The 16,224-nt window shown below is 31.5% G+C and overlaps 1 protein-coding gene across 1 annotated transcript; it reads left to right on the top strand.

The window, feature by feature from the left end:
* The first annotated feature begins 70 nt into the window (after positions 1 to 70).
* On the top strand, positions 71 to 14,504 carry LOC130447030 (serine/threonine-protein phosphatase 5). Its single transcript, XM_056783636.1, has 9 exons — positions 71 to 306; positions 444 to 685; positions 1,952 to 2,099; positions 5,563 to 5,684; positions 5,969 to 6,239; positions 7,452 to 7,594; positions 7,849 to 8,156; positions 10,997 to 11,078; positions 13,510 to 14,504. The coding sequence occupies exons 1-9, from the start codon at positions 213 to 215 to the stop codon at positions 13,567 to 13,569; spliced, it is 1,470 nt and encodes a 489-aa protein (XP_056639614.1). The 5' UTR covers positions 71 to 212; the 3' UTR covers positions 13,570 to 14,504.
* The last annotated feature ends 1,720 nt before the right edge of the window (positions 14,505 to 16,224 follow it).

Genomic DNA, 16,224 nt, shown 5'->3' with positions numbered 1-16,224 from the left:
CAGAATAAAATTAATACAGTTCTATGGAAATAACTGACAGATAGACAAACCGATATTCAAATCGACAAGTGCTTTGTAAAACTGTCAAGTCAAAAAGTATATATTAAACAGAAGACAAATATCCCTAATTTTCTAATTTTGTACTTGTGTTATGGTCAAGTAAATAGAATTAAAAGAAATAATTTATTGTAATTAGTATTAAATTATCAAAAATGACTACCGAGGAACAAACTAATCAAGAAGTAACAACCGAAGATATAAAAATAGCTGAAAAGTACAAGTCGGATGCTAATGAATCCTTTAAAAGTAATTAACCTATAACATGTAAAAACCGCATGACAAATGTTTTTATTAGAATAAGTGTCGTAATGATTCCATACAAATTATGATTATCGAATTAATACATTTTAAATAATTTTTATTAATGTAGTAATTTTTTACAGAACAAGATTTCAATAATGCAATAGAACTATATACCAAAGCAATCGAAAAGAATCCTACTGTAGCTGTTTATTATGCAAACAGGAGTATCGCATATCTGAAAACAGAATGTTTTGGTTATGCTTTAACAGATGCTTCAAAAGCAATAGAACTAGATAAGTCATATGTTAAAGGTTATTACCGTAGAGCTGCCGCTCATATGTCATTAGGAAAGTTCAAAGAAGCCCTTAAAGACTATGAATATGTAAGTATTCTATATTACAGTGAGATAATTTAAATATAAATTTTCATATGATTAGTTTATAATATAATCCTATCTCTATTTGAAGTAAAATACTAAAAAGCCTTCATAGCTTTGTACTTTTTATTTTGCTGCTTTTTTATTTTCTTGAATGCACCAATTTAAAAGTTTTATATACTTATATACTTTCCGTCACAATCACCACAGCAAATTTTTTATTTTATCCTTAGAATTGCCCAACAATTGTTTAAATGTATTGTTGGATTTATACACCAATTTAAAACCTACTCTGCTAAATATTCCTTCCAATCTTTTTGTATAAATAGAATTGAATGATATCAGAGCAAATTTTGGGTTTGGAAAAAAAGTGGTTTCACATAGAGATTTCTTAAACCTGTGACTATTGATTAACATATTTTCAATTCTTTTATGATTATTGCCAACGGTTCCAGAAATTCCAACTTAACCTAAGATTAAGAAATGTTTACACCTTTTCTAATCCTTCATCTAAACGACCCATTTTGATAGATTGTACAAAGCTTTGCAAGTGTCAAGCAGAAATTTTTCACTGAAGAATTCCACTTAATCTTTGAGTGAGATCAATCTACTAACTCAACATCAACAGCATAGGGTACATGAATACTTAAATAAAGGATTTCCACAATCCATGCAATATTGGTGTCAGCGTAAATTTTACATCTATTCGATTCTTTCTGATTATAACTATTATTCTCAAGGATTATTTTAGTTTGAAAGTATTTTTTTCATTACTTTATCATCAGGGTTCTACAATATTTCAATAGCGCATTTGCTACTTCATCATTGCCTGTAGTATTTCTATCATTTAATTTTATCTTTACTTTCTTTATTCCAACTGTACTTCTTTTGAATTTTACTTTAGCGGTGATATCTGTTTTTTTTTGAGTGGAAGGCTGGTGGGTATTATGAATACAATCCTTGTTTCTAGTGGTTGTTTTTACTTATTCTGGAAATTATGAGCTTTTCCTTATTTTTCTTCCTCTTCTTCACAGAATTACGGCATTTTCTTCTGAAATTTCGTACTTACTGTTGCTTCTCGAACATATTTTTTTGGGGTTTTTAATAAAACTTTTCTATTTTTAATCAACTGTCCTTTACTCAGTCATTTTAGTTTTGTTGTTGCTGATTGCTTTTCTTGGTTTCTTTATTATATGAATATTCATTGGTTTGTCTTGTTCACTATCGTTGAAGATACAATTTGATTTCTCAAATCCATAATTTAATTTTCAGGTTACTAAAGTAAGGCCAAATGATAAAGATGCTAAAATGAAGTATACTGAATGCAACAAAGTGGTTAAAAAACTAGCGTTTGAACGGGCGATAGCTGTAGATGACAATAAGAAAAATATAGCCGATTCAATAAATCTAGATGCAATGAGTAAGTTCGCAATAACATTAAAAAAAAAAGAAATAACAAATGTACACCTAAATCAAGTGCCAGAAGTTTTTAGTTTGTTTGCAGTCAGTGCATTGATTATATATAAATATATACCAGAATATATATTCTATTGAGAATTGTAGATGCTCAAATTGAACTCTTTTAACCTTGTGTTTTTGTGGGTAGTTTCATTTTATTTTATCACTATTTAATTCCAGCTTATTACATATTTTTGAAGTTTCAAGTATTGTTCTTCATTTCTTTCTGTCCTGCATCTATTTGTTCCAGTCTCTTATTTCCAAATTTTGCATATCTTGCACAATTTAATCTTTCCATCTATTTTTTGGTCTACCAAGCAATCTACTTGTTCGGTCTCCATTCTGTAATTATACTTGTACCCTGCCGTCTTTCCATTTTTTTAATGTGTTTGTACCATTGTATTCATTTTGCTTTAATTGTGTTTAATATATCCTCATTTTTTATATATTCCAATTTCAAGATCTCTATACTTATTATTTCTATCTTTCACTGGTCCATGAATTTTCCTAATGAGTTTCCTCTAATATATCCCACAAGAATTCTTTGTCTTATCTCATTTTTGTTGCTTATCATTGTTCCTAAGTACTTAAAGGTGTTAACTACTTCGAAGATAAGGTTATTTATCTTTACTGTTTCTTGTTTGTGAACTTTCTTCTTCAATTTCCATATATTTTGCCTTTTTCTGATTTGTTTTCAATCTTCTTTTTCCTGCCTCTCTTACAATTTTTTCTAATGTGCTCTCAAGACTTTTTTGGTCCTTTGCTAATAGATCAGCATATGCTATTACTTGTATTGGATTATTAATGAAACTTTCATCGATATTACATTCTCTTATTATGCCTTCCCCTTGTAATGTTAAATAATACCTCTGAGAGTCCATCACCCTGCCTGACCCCAGCATTTATTTCAAATTCCTCAGTTGATCCGTTTTTGGTTATTACCCTTGCCCTAGAATTTAGTTTAGTCATTTCCATCACCAATCGTATCAACTTTAAGGGTACTTGTAGTTTTTTCATACCCTCTGTAAATGTTCTTCTTTTCACACTGTCGAATGCTTGTTTGAAGTCGATGAATAGCATTTTCACACTAATATTATGTTCATAGCTTTTTTCTATCCCTTGTTTTATAGTATGGATGTCATCTACTGTTGATTTTCCCTGTCTAAAATCTTTTTGATACTCACCTACTTTTGGTTCCACTATCTTTTTCAGTTTTTCATTTATTATTGTTGGTAATATTTTATTTATGTTATTAAGCAATGTAATACCTCTATAATTGCTACATATGTTGGGATTTTCTCCCTTCAATATTGATATAATCAATTCAGTAAACCACTCTCTTGGCATTGCTTCTGTTTCCCATACTCTTTCTATGATCTTTAATATTTTTTATCCGAGGTTATCTCCCCCATATTTTATTGGTTCATTCATTATTTCGTCTGGTCTTCCTATATTATTGTGTTTCAGTTTGTTAATTATGTCAGTTTGTTAATTATGTCATTGTCACTTATATCATCTTCTTTGTATTCACTGTATTCTTCCGTTACTAATTCTTTGAAATATTGACTACATTATTTTTCATTAATATTTGTTGTAGTTGTAAATCTCTTAATCTTTTTAAGGACAAAATCTGAATGGTGTGGCACTCAGCTTGACGCTCTAGCTACTTCATAGCTTTTTCCAAACAGGTAGACACCTCATCCTTGGCCGGAATATCGTTTTCTACTTCAGTAACTTCTCCATCCTCCTTTACCTCTCCTACTTTCTGATTATTGTTCTTTATCTGTTGCACAATTTCTTAATTAGAAAGAATCTGATTACCAAGATCGTCGACGTCGCAATTTACCCAATCGTTTATATTGGCATTGTCACACTCTTCAAAACCTGATGCTTCTTTGATGATTTCTCTTATTTCATCTGGATCATCACATTCTTGTGGTTCGTGAGGATCATCTGCATCAGTATCACCATTTTCTTGCGAAACTCCTGGTTTAGGACAAAGCTTATTTCATGCTTCTTTTTCACTATTCTCCATATTTAGAAGCAGCATTTGAAGTGATAGCTTTCTGTAGAAACATTTAAATATTTCTATCACATCCTGGTCCATTGGATGTAGGACTGATGTCACATTTGGTGGAAAAAAACAACACATTGAACTTGCCATCATGTGAGATCACAACAACGTCTGATGGGTGAGTCGATTACTGGTTAAATCTGTTTTGTTTTTTCAAATCAGTCACCAAAAATCTATATTTCCATTTAGGAGTTTTTTTGATTTTTGTATACAATAGGGAGCTTGCTTATGCTCTTAATACATCTAGTCTGCTTTGCTTTCCCAATAAGCAGCCTGTGATCGCCAGTAGAGTTAGTGCAAACCATGGCTGAAATACGGGCTTTGCTGGCTTTTCTGATTGTTCTTGGGTTTAAAACCACCAGCTTCGCAAAATTCATTGAAAATGTTCTTAAAATTTTCCTGGAGTTAAAAAATCTTTAATTACAGCAACTCAGGGGATCAAATCAAACTCTATCAGTCATCTCCTCATCATATCTTTGCTGATTTCTTGTTGATAGTGCCATACAAAATCTTGGTGAAGCAAAATTCTTCTCTCTTCCATAGTAGGTCTGACGCCTGTTCGAAATCTTTCTTCGTCCTGGATTTAGGTTGTCACTCCACCTCTTTCGTGATCGATCTCTACTTTGTGTTCCAATTGGAGGTTTATTCTATGCTATTTTTACCAGTCTATCATCTGTCATTCGATCCATTGTTTCTTACGCTGTGATACCCATTCGTTAACGTCACATGATCGTCTGATATTTTCACTTATTTCTCGGTTTAGTAGTGTTTTTCCTGAGGTACGCCTGAGAATTTTCATCTCAAAGACCTGTTTCGTTTTGATGTTTCTGGTCTTGTTTTTGATGTTTAGGTCATTATAGGTCTGATCGTTGCTTTGTAAAGTCGTACCTTTGTTTCTTTTGTCATACTACCTTCTAAAGACATCCCTACTTGTCCTCGTTTCTTGTCTTCTACGTCTCCATAACTGGTTATGTCAACACCAAGGTACTTGAATTCCATTCTTTGTTGTATTATTTGACCTTTTAGTTCTAATTTGCATCTAATGGGCTCTTGATATTGTCATGCATAGTTTTTTTTTTTTTTAGTCGAAATAGTCATATTATACTGTTTTCCTGTGAGATTAAAGGATCTTTGAAGATCATCTGGTGAAGCAAAATAAATTATTTTTATGATTTTTGAAAATATTAGAATTAAATTTGATGTCTCACATGTTTATTATTGCAACGAAAAAATGTTTGCTAGTCCTCATCAGTTTAAAACATTTGATTTTGCTTGTATAATGAATCATAATTTAATCATATAAATCGATTCAAAAATATGAAATCACATTAATTTTATTTTTATTTTACAGCTATAGAAAATGAATATACGGGGCCTGAATTAGAAGATGGTAAAGTCACACTTCAATTTATGAAAGATTTAATGGAACTTTATAAAAAACAAGGAAAACTCCACCGAAAATATGCCTATAAGGTATTGTAGATGTAATTAGACCTTTTTAAAGTATTTTTGATTAAGTTCTTACATTTATTAATATCTTCCCTAAACAGTGTTGTTCAATACCTATTTTTTTCCATTTTTGTTTTTTCAATCCTTCCCATATCTTTCTCACAATTTCACTTTATTCTTATTTTACTTTTCCACATTTCTTGGTACACTGAAAGTGTGATAATTCCAGTTAAATTACTTCCAATTTAGAAATATAAAATTATCTTATATGTGTTTATAGACAAATACAATTTTGGTGAAATTTGTAGATATTATTAGATATAAAAGCGTATTTCATGAAGCAACCCACACTAGTTGATGTACCAATTGAAGACGACGCCAAATTTACAGTCTGCGGAGACATACACGGTCAATTTTACGATCTCATGAACATATTTGAATTGAATGGTCTTCCGTCCGAAACGAATCCATATTTATTTAATGGAGATTTTGTGGATAGGGGATCCTTTTCAGTTGAATGTATTTTTACTTTATTTGGATTTAAATTGTTGTATCCTAATCATTTCTTCATGTCTCGAGGTAAGATATTACAATTACTTTTTTTCATTAAATTATATATTTTGAGGAGAATTGACAAATATGAAATTACATGGATTTGTTAATATAAACTATTTATTAATAACATTAATCATAATCTAGCCATTGATCTTATTCAAAACTCTTCCACTGAAAGTAATATTAGGCCCCAATTAAACTATACATAAATGATATTCAGATGGGGTGAATATTGAATTGGACGTCACCACTTTAATGTGACAAAAAAATTAAGAAAAAACTGAAAATACCTTAAAAAATTTAATCTAATTTTACAAATAAAACTATCCTGGATACCTCGATTCGCCAAATTGATAAAAATTGCTCTAAACAATAAAAAAAATTTTAGCAAAATAAATTTATTAATATGATTTTTGTTAACTGCATAATCAAGAACACAAAGCAGTTATAAATTGAAAACAACTTATAAATGACTTAAGCTTGGTTTATGTAGTCAAAATTAAAAATAACCATTAAACTAACAAATTAAATTACTAGTTGAAAGACACTGATACGCTATTTATAGCTTAAGCTGAATATTAACAGTAAATTTAAATTAAAATTAAATTAAAAGTTCGCAGACTTTTAACTTCTTAAGCTTGGTTTATGCAGCCAAAATAGAAATTACCATTAAATTAACAAACCAAATTACTGGTTGAAAGACACTGATATGGTATATATAGCTTAAGCTGAAAATTAACAGTAAATTTAAATTAAAATTAAATTAGAGTTCTCTAACTTTTAACTTCTAAGCTTGGTTTATGCAGCTAAATACTTTTTGTTGTCAGCAGTATTAAAGCTGTGAGGAAGTCTACCATGAAGATATCTACAGAGTGATCCTCTTGGTTTCCTTGTTTTTCTAAAACTTCTCAGGATTTTTTCATTTTTTCTCTTATAGAAAGCTTTGGGTTAATAAAACACGTTCTTTCTCCTTTCCCGTCAAGTGTATTGTTTTCTTTATTTTCTATATGATCAGAAACCCAAGTTGAAGAGACTTTCTGTTTATTACATCAAGTGTTTTTTAGCACTCTGTTTTGATTAGTGGTTCAGTGCTGTACTATTATTATAATATATCACATTATTTTCCAAATATTAGTGTTTATTTGAGGAAAAATAAAGTTGTATCTTATCATTGTTAGGTAGTATGTGGTAAAATGCAGGACTTGAAATATTATTTGGTTTTCTTTCTATCTTTAGGGAACCACGAGAGTGCTACAATGAATCAGGTGTATGGTTTCGATGGAGAAGTTAAGTCGAAATACACTGCTCAAATGGCTGATTTATTTACAGAAGTATATAATTGGCTTCCGTTAGCTCACTGCCTAAATAAGAGAGTGCTGGTAAGCTAATTTCTATGTTAAATTGAATATATAAAAATAAATTTTATCTTACTGGATTTGTTCCATTACCAATATTCTTTAATTTAATTGTGCATCATTGGATTTCTAAATCATATCCAAAGATTCAGAATTATTTCAAAAAAATGTAAATATATATAAAGTGTATCATTAAAGATATTTGTGGAATGCTACAAGTACACTGTCCATTTATGTTTCATAGCTTTGTGTGTATTAAAAACAATTTGCTACCCTAGGTAATGCACGGAGGTCTTTTTACCAGAGACGACGTTACATTAGACGAAATTAGAAAAATTGATAGGAATAGACAACCTCCCGAAGAAGGACCTATGTGTGAATTATTATGGTCAGATCCTCAACCCCAACCTGGTAGAGCACCTAGTAAAAGAGGTGTAGGTTGTCAATTCGGACCTGATGTTACAAAGACATTCCTAGACTTGAATAAACTCGATTATATTATTAGAAGTCATGAAGTCAAAAATGATGGTTACGAGGTTGCTCATAATGGATTGTGCATAACAGTTTTCTCAGCTCCTAACTATTGGTAAGTTTTTTAATATCTACCCAAATTAATATAATAGTAGGTACTTAAGTTTTGAGATATGGCAACACTGATGTGATTTTTAATGGTGAACCTTCGCTACAGGATAACTTTTTTTGGAATAATTAGACATATCATCACCATTCCTTTAGAGCAACGTAGAGTGTTCAATTCTGAATGGTACACCAGACAACAATCGCAGAAGACAAATCATTCTCCACCACGACAATGCGAGCTCACAGAAATCAGTTCAAACAAAAACGTTAGATCATCCGCCCTACAGTTCTTGTTTGACACCAAATTATTTCTTCATATTTTCGCAGATCAAAAATAAATTACATGTTTTGGAGGTACCTTAATCGGAATGGAAAAAGCTTCAATAATTGGTTCAAACGCATGCAAAAGTTTTTGAAAAATACTGAAACCATATCCAATTATAAATATATGTTATGATTTGTCTATCTTGAACAGGTACCAACCCTTATAGACCAATACATATATCTATTAATCTTTTTAGCGACTTGCTGATGGATGACTGCACTAGTGGTGATTGTAGTTTGCCATAAATTTGCGATACTTGTATACTTGTATTTTGAGACATACTTTTAATCACCAGATGTGGTTCAGGAAACGATATTATTGATATATTTAACCCAAATTTTTTTTAATTGATATATTTGCATATTTTTTATTATTAATATACAGCAGTTTTACAATCTACTGTATAAGCAGAGTAATAAGTAAATTGTCGTAAAAAGTCACTAAAGTGAGTCAGGAACCATCCATTGACGCTACTCTGAAAATATTTATTGTGGGAGATCTTCTGGCCATATTCTCTTCAATCTTCTCTTTGCTAATGGCTGGTTAAATCGATTATTTATTAATTCATTGTTATGGTCATTGGATCGAATTTTGTAACTTGTGGAATAGTTCTTTATCACATCTTTGATTAGTGGAATCTTCAGATCGTTATAAATTGTTTAATTAGTCACATACATAACAGGGGGCTCTACTTGTGTGTGAAAGCTGACAATCCAGGGGGCATTTGCTGTACTCATTAGTGACTCGGATTGTAACATTTGAAGTGTGTTTACAGATTTTGTTTACGAGATATTAATATAAACATCAAAAAAACGAAACAGATGACTGCAGGTAGAATAAACATAGAACCAATTCCGTTTACAACCAATGAACACAATATTGAACCTATATCACGTTACAAATATTTGGGTAGCTGGCTGAACAATGACATAACGATGAAGATATAAGAGCGAGGATTGAAATGGCACGTAGGGAATACAGCAAATGTAAACCAACTCTCATTAATAAAAACCTCATAGCTCACACACTTCACTGTTATGTATGGAGCATACTTTTGTAAGGTTGTGAGACATGGTCGCTTAAAGACGACATCATAAATAAAATAGAAGCTTTCAAGATGTGGTGCTATTGGAGAATCCTCAAGATCCAGTGGACTGTACATACCATTAATGAAGAAGTACTCAGACAGCTGGATAAGGATACCCCAAGCATACCCCGAGGATGCTCGACTCAATACAGAAGAAAGCAATTTGACCTTAGGCGATCCAGAGTTGACCAAAAATTTGGACAGCTTAGAGCATAGAAGAAAGGTCGCTGACCTGACTCTGTTTTACCGATCCTACCACGGCAGATGCTCTTCTTAGCTGTCCAATATAATCCCACCTGGAACAGTTTTTGTAAGACCTACTCGACAGGCAGACGTGGCTCATGACCACTGAGTTCGCCTGCAGAAGACTAAAACGTCAATTCATAATTTATCGAGACTCCTTTGTTTGGAGAAATGCAAGCCCGTAGAATCAGTTACCAAGGCACTTCTTTCCCGAACGCTACAAAAATTCAATCAATCAATATCTACAGGCATCTCCACACGGCAGAGACCACTCGAACTACTCGAGTGTAATAGGGTTTTTACAAAAAAAAAACATCATAAAAAGAAGGAATGTCAAGTTATTTCGGGTATATAATGCGAGCTACCCTCGGACACACAAACATCACACCCTTAGCCTGATTATTCAGGGAAAGGTTGAAGATATTGGACTTGACTGGGAGTAGAACAATTATTCTGAGTAGTCACAGATAGTTACCAAATTGTCATGGCCATTGCCACGCTTGAAGATAGATAGAAAGAAATTGCTTATTTTCAATGCCTTATATCTAATATTTTGATTATTAACTATAAATATAATGATCTATAAATAGATTGTGCTTCAATTATATAGTGTGATCCATTTATATCGATGAATCTCTTAGGTACTGAATAACCTATATTTGGTCTTAGATATTGGAGACTGTTTATCACCGCAAAAGGTATAAGAAGACTTAAGCAGACCTACGGATTCCCAAGGGATAGTCGCTTAAATGAACACATTGTGAGAACAAAAATGAAAAACGCTGGGGTCTGTAGCTTTTAAGGAGAAGAGGATGAAACACTGAACACATATTACATAACTTATTAAGTCGTATGACTTAGTCACATACCAACTTTCAAAAGACTATGTGTGAAATTAAATGACATTTCGATTACTCAGAAAAAAGTGACAGCCATTTAAGTGATGCTACTTTTGTTATTTTCAAAACAATGGATTCAAAAAAAATTCGTGTACAAGCTCAGCAATGGCATTAAAAGTGTTATCCGGACTCTGTTTCGTCGAAAAGAACCATTTGTTATTGGTTTCTTGAATTTAAACGTGGTTGAGGATGGTGAATGTTCAGGTCGTCCAATTGAGTACAGAAAACATAAAAAAAGTCCACAATAATGATAAAATTACTATTTTTTTTTATTTTGTATTTTTCTATTTCAGTGATACTATGGGTAATAAAGGTGCATTTATTACTTTAATGGGAAAATCTATGAAGCCCATTTATACTACTTATGAAGCTGTGGTAAGTAAAATTTCACATTATAATTTTTAACCCATGAATGGCCTCTGATAGTAATACATTATTTTTTACTCGAAATCCAGTATCTAACTTTGTTTCATTATTCCTTTAGTTGCATTGTCATCAAACAGTCAAACAAAATTTATTTAATCAGATTTTAAATAGTTATAAATAAATTAATTATTTAACCTGTTTTATAATGGAAGAGGATGATTTTGAATGTAATAATATTTGCAATGAGACTGATGAGTTATATGCTGATATATTATCTGGGGATGAAAATGATATAGATGAAAGCGACGATTCCAATTGTAGGGTTCTTATTTAGGTCGTGTTGTCTAGGGAATTTTGGAATAAAACATTTCGGCGGGTTAGATGAAAAGTTGATAACTCACGCAGAAATAAACGTTAACAATGTAAGTTTAAAAAAAAGAACTATGAAGATATAATTGTAACAAAATAAAATAATGGTTAATCTACACAAGTTTTGGATTAAGCGATCCGTCGTCTTTACATCTTTACAGAATATCATAAATCATCAGTGCTCACGTCTTCTGAGCATCTGACTTTCTCGCGCTTATTCGTCTAATTTTTATGCGACTCCTTTAAAATTGGAATCGTCACGATGTTGCCGGCTGGCATAAACGTTATCCAGAGCATTAAAAAGAATTGATTACTAATAAGTTGAAGGATTATATTTTACATATCCCGGGTACCTCTCGCCACTTATCGCAAGAGCTGGAATAGTTGCAATAGTTTCTTTCGTGGAGAATAAACTATATAGTCTCCATGGTTTCTATGTATATATTTCTTACTTTTCTCAAATTCAGGTAAGGTTCTCTTTGGGCGTTTTAGAAGGTAGAAGCTATTCTGTCATTTCAGTCTGCTTCGCCTTCAAGTGTCGAATGTTTCGTCATTTCGTTTTATATTTTGGAAAGTAATGTTGCATTTTTATATTTTTGGATATTATCAACACATATTGTTTTTTGTACTGTATCGTAGTGACAATTAATTAAATGTGTTGTACTTTGAGGTAAAACAATTATATATCTGTGTCAATTCAAAATGAAATGTTTTATTTGCAATACATCTATTAAGGAGAAGATAACACCGTTCACCTCGAAAGAAGAATCTTTTCAAAAATGTCAAAGTGTGCTATGCTTCAGACGAATGAAAAACTTAAAATATGCGGATTTAAGTTTAAATTTAAATGATTTGAATGATAAAGACTATCATCTCTCATGCTACAGAACGCCTACACCTGTTTAATTATAGAGAAGAATATGCCTCGTTGGAACCATCAAGGTATAAAGGCGCAGCATTACCTTCAAAAATTGAAGCTTAGTAGCCAATTAAATGAAGAAGAACGCGAAGAATCAGAAAATGAAAACCGTTGTGATATAGATGAAATTTATTTCGATAATTATTAATGAATATACTAAATTTGAGAATAAACTCCTGTCATCTGTTTCAATATTATTTTATAGTTTCAATTATCTAATATAAAAATTCTCCCATTATTCCTTGAATCATATTAACCCTCATATTTTTTTAAATCTAAGCAAAGAAAAATCCACAAAAAGCATTTACTCCAAAATAAATTTATTGAACATCGTACATTTAGGTGTAGATGCTAATATAGTTTATGCACTTCAAGGTGGTATGACGGGTCCTTTACTGTTACCGGCCCCTGGATTATGATATTTGTTCGTTCAACTACACGTTTTCTTAAGGCCGCTTGACAACCCTGATGCAATGGTAAGAGACTTGCATCAGGGTTGCCATTAATCAAAATTCCAAAATAAAAGTAAACAATTTCCTAGCCTCAAACACTCGCAATATTTATGTCTTCCTAAAACATAGTAAAATTAGTAGATAATGGATGAAGATACATTTAAAAAACTCTCGAGGAGAATAAACCGTAATATATAGAGTATAGAAACTCATTTCTCTATAAAATTGAAACTTAGACTCAATAAAAATGGCACCTAATCGATAAAATTGCAAGTGCTAGATCTTCATTTAAACACGCCCTGACCTTTCGCAGCATTGATGAGCGTACGTTTTCGAAAACATTGGGTGTCTTAGGAATTAAAATTTACTTTAACTTAGAATATTAGGAAACTATGAAAATGTGATTTGTGGCAACCTCTGTCAGAATTACATCACTGATCAGTACATGAACAGAATGAACTAGAAACTTGAACATGGGAAGTATGTAGTATGAAAACATGTTTTTTATCATGTTATGAGACCCGCTGTATTCGATTTTTCCCAGGTTTGCATTTATAATGAGTGTAAAAAAAGATCTTTATGTTTTAGTTAAAGAATATTTTAATTTCATTTTACAAAGGTTGGATTCAAAATTTACTATCGTTTATTAATTTTAAATTATTTGTTTAATCAAATATTAATTTATTTTTTTTTGTTTCAGCCCCATCCTAACGTTAAACCGATGGCGTTTGCAAACTCTTTGTTGAATCTTATGTGCTAGTACCTGCCTTTTGTAGTAGAATTGTTAGGTTACGTTTTATTTTAGTAATTTCCTTGATTAAGTTAATGACCAAACTGATATACGTTTTATTAATAAATAATCGCTTTCAATCACCTACAATCGGATGTTTCGTCGAAATCATTAAAATATATATCATGCAGGGTATTCTGTTTTTATGTATTTGAAGTATTATGTAAGTTTCGGTCGCCTTTCATTTCATAGTTAAAAAAAGCAAAGTTTCCAAAAGAATTTTCATATACATAGCTCCACTACTCCCAAAAAACAACTTTTCAACTTCTCGTGAGACAATAATATTTATAAATTATTTATTGATAAAAGAAATTGAATTGTTTATATACAGTGCTTTTCAGATAAAAGTATCCACCTTTAATAACTTTTGTAATACTGGTATTTAGAAAAAATCCAAAAACACGTCAATTTATGTTGGAAGGGGCAAGCATTATGGCTTATTTAAACTTACTGGAAAAGCCACCCCCTCACCCCTAGCAGCATCCCCTTTATTTTTTTAAATTACTTGTCATATTTTTTATGTAAAATTTGGATACTCCTCTTTGAGCTGATTTCAAAAATGTATAATACTTGTAGTTTAAAGTGGTTAGTTTCTGAGATAAACAATTTTTCTTTTAAGAGCACAAATTTTACTTATTTACTTTCACCTTATTTGCCTGTACTAAAATGGGTTGTACAACATTTCAAACTCTTTAATCTTTTTAACTGTGCTATTTATTATGAAGTTACAATAAGTGTTCAAAATGAGTAACATTCACTTCCATACAATGGTATAATCTATTTTGAAATGCCTCTCTGACGTTGCTTAATACGGCTGGATTTAATTGTCGACATTTATTTTCTATCCTCTCTCGTAAATCATCCAGAGATTCTGGTTGGGTAGCATAAACTTTTGTTTTTAAATACCCCCATAAAAGTCTAGGGGTGTTAAATCCGGTGACCTAGGTGGCCACTCTATCATCTGCCCCCTTCTACCTATCCAACGAGCGGGGAATGTTTCGTTTAAAAATTGTCGGACAGGCATAGCATAGTGTGGGGGAGCTCCGTCTTGTTGAAATACCAGTAAATCTTCGGAAAGGTTATCATCATTTTCTATTATTGTTGTAATACGTGGGTCAACCCCTTCCCTGAGTAACTCAAGATATGATTCACCATTTAAATTTCCGTTGATGAAGAAAGGTCCGACAATGTGGTCACCTAGGATACCACACCAAACGTTTAACTTTTGGGGATGTTGTGTATGGAATTCACGCATAATATGTGGATCACTTTCAGCCCAATATCTACAATTATGCCTACTTACTAAGCCATTTAATGACCATGAGCATTCATCAGAAAAGCAAATATTGTTTAACAATTTTGGATTTTTATTGATAATTTGCGTCATTGATTCGCAAAACTCTAGACGACGATCAAAATCATCTTCATTCAACTCGTGCACCAACTTAACTTTGTATGGGTGGTACTTGAATTTATGTAGAACTCGGAAAACTGTAGAAGATGAAACACCGATCGCTCTACTTATTGTTGACAACGATTGGGGTTGTTGAGCCTCTAAGCTGACTTGCCCTAAAATTGCCACTTGGATTGCTTCGTTATTTACGAGTCCCTCTCGCTTATGCACTTTATTGCAAACAGACCCTGTTGTGGTAAATTTCTCCATCAGTTGAATTACATACTTATGAGTTGCATGTCTTCCGTCATGTAATTCGTTAAATATTCTAGCAGCAGCTCTTGCACAATTATTATTTTGGTAGTATAAACCTACAATTTCAATTCTTTCTTGCAAAGAGTAAACCATTTCAGAGAAACAAAATAAATAATGTATCAAATTACACTATCAATAGTGACTACAAATTCTAGTTGACAATGTCAAACTTTAATAAAAAGTAGAGTTTTTTGTTGTTTGTATTTTTTAAGTAGAATAAATAGCACAGTTAAAAAGATTAAAGAGTTTGAACTGTTGTACAACCCATTTTAGTACAGGCAAATAAGGTGAAAGTAAATAATAAGTAAAATTTGTGCTCTTAAAAGAAAAATTGTTTATCTCATAAACTAACCACTTTAACCTACAAGTATTATACATTTTTGAAATCAGCTCAAAGAGGAGTATCCAAATTTTACATAAAAAATATGAAAAGTAATTTAAAAAAATAAAGGGGATGCTGCTAGGGGTGAGGGGTGGCTTTTCCAGTAAGTTTAAATAAGCCATAATGCTTGCCCCTTCCAACATAAATTGACGTGTTTTTGGATTGATTTTTTCTAAATACCAGTATTACAAAAGTTATTAAAGGTGGATATCTGAAAAGCACTGTATATATATATATATATATATATATATATATATATATATATATATATATATATATATATATATATATATATATATATATATTTGGTATCATAACAAAAACAGTCATAGTCTAAATGATGTAGAAAAAAATTCATCAAAAGGTTCACAAACTGAATCATTTATTGAATATTATAGGGTTCAAGTTACATCTATTACTGAATATCTTATACCAAAAACATCTATCCATAATATGTCTTATTTCTGAGCATTTTGCCACATTCTGTGATCCTCTTGGTCTGCTCTTTTTCTTTATACAAGGTCTTAATCTTACT

This window comes from Diorhabda sublineata, chromosome 7, assembly GCF_026230105.1.
Source record: "Diorhabda sublineata isolate icDioSubl1.1 chromosome 7, icDioSubl1.1, whole genome shotgun sequence".
In the NCBI taxonomy this organism is placed as follows: Eukaryota; Metazoa; Arthropoda; class Insecta; order Coleoptera; family Chrysomelidae; genus Diorhabda; species Diorhabda sublineata.
This window is presented reverse-complemented; position numbering and strand designations above follow the sequence as displayed.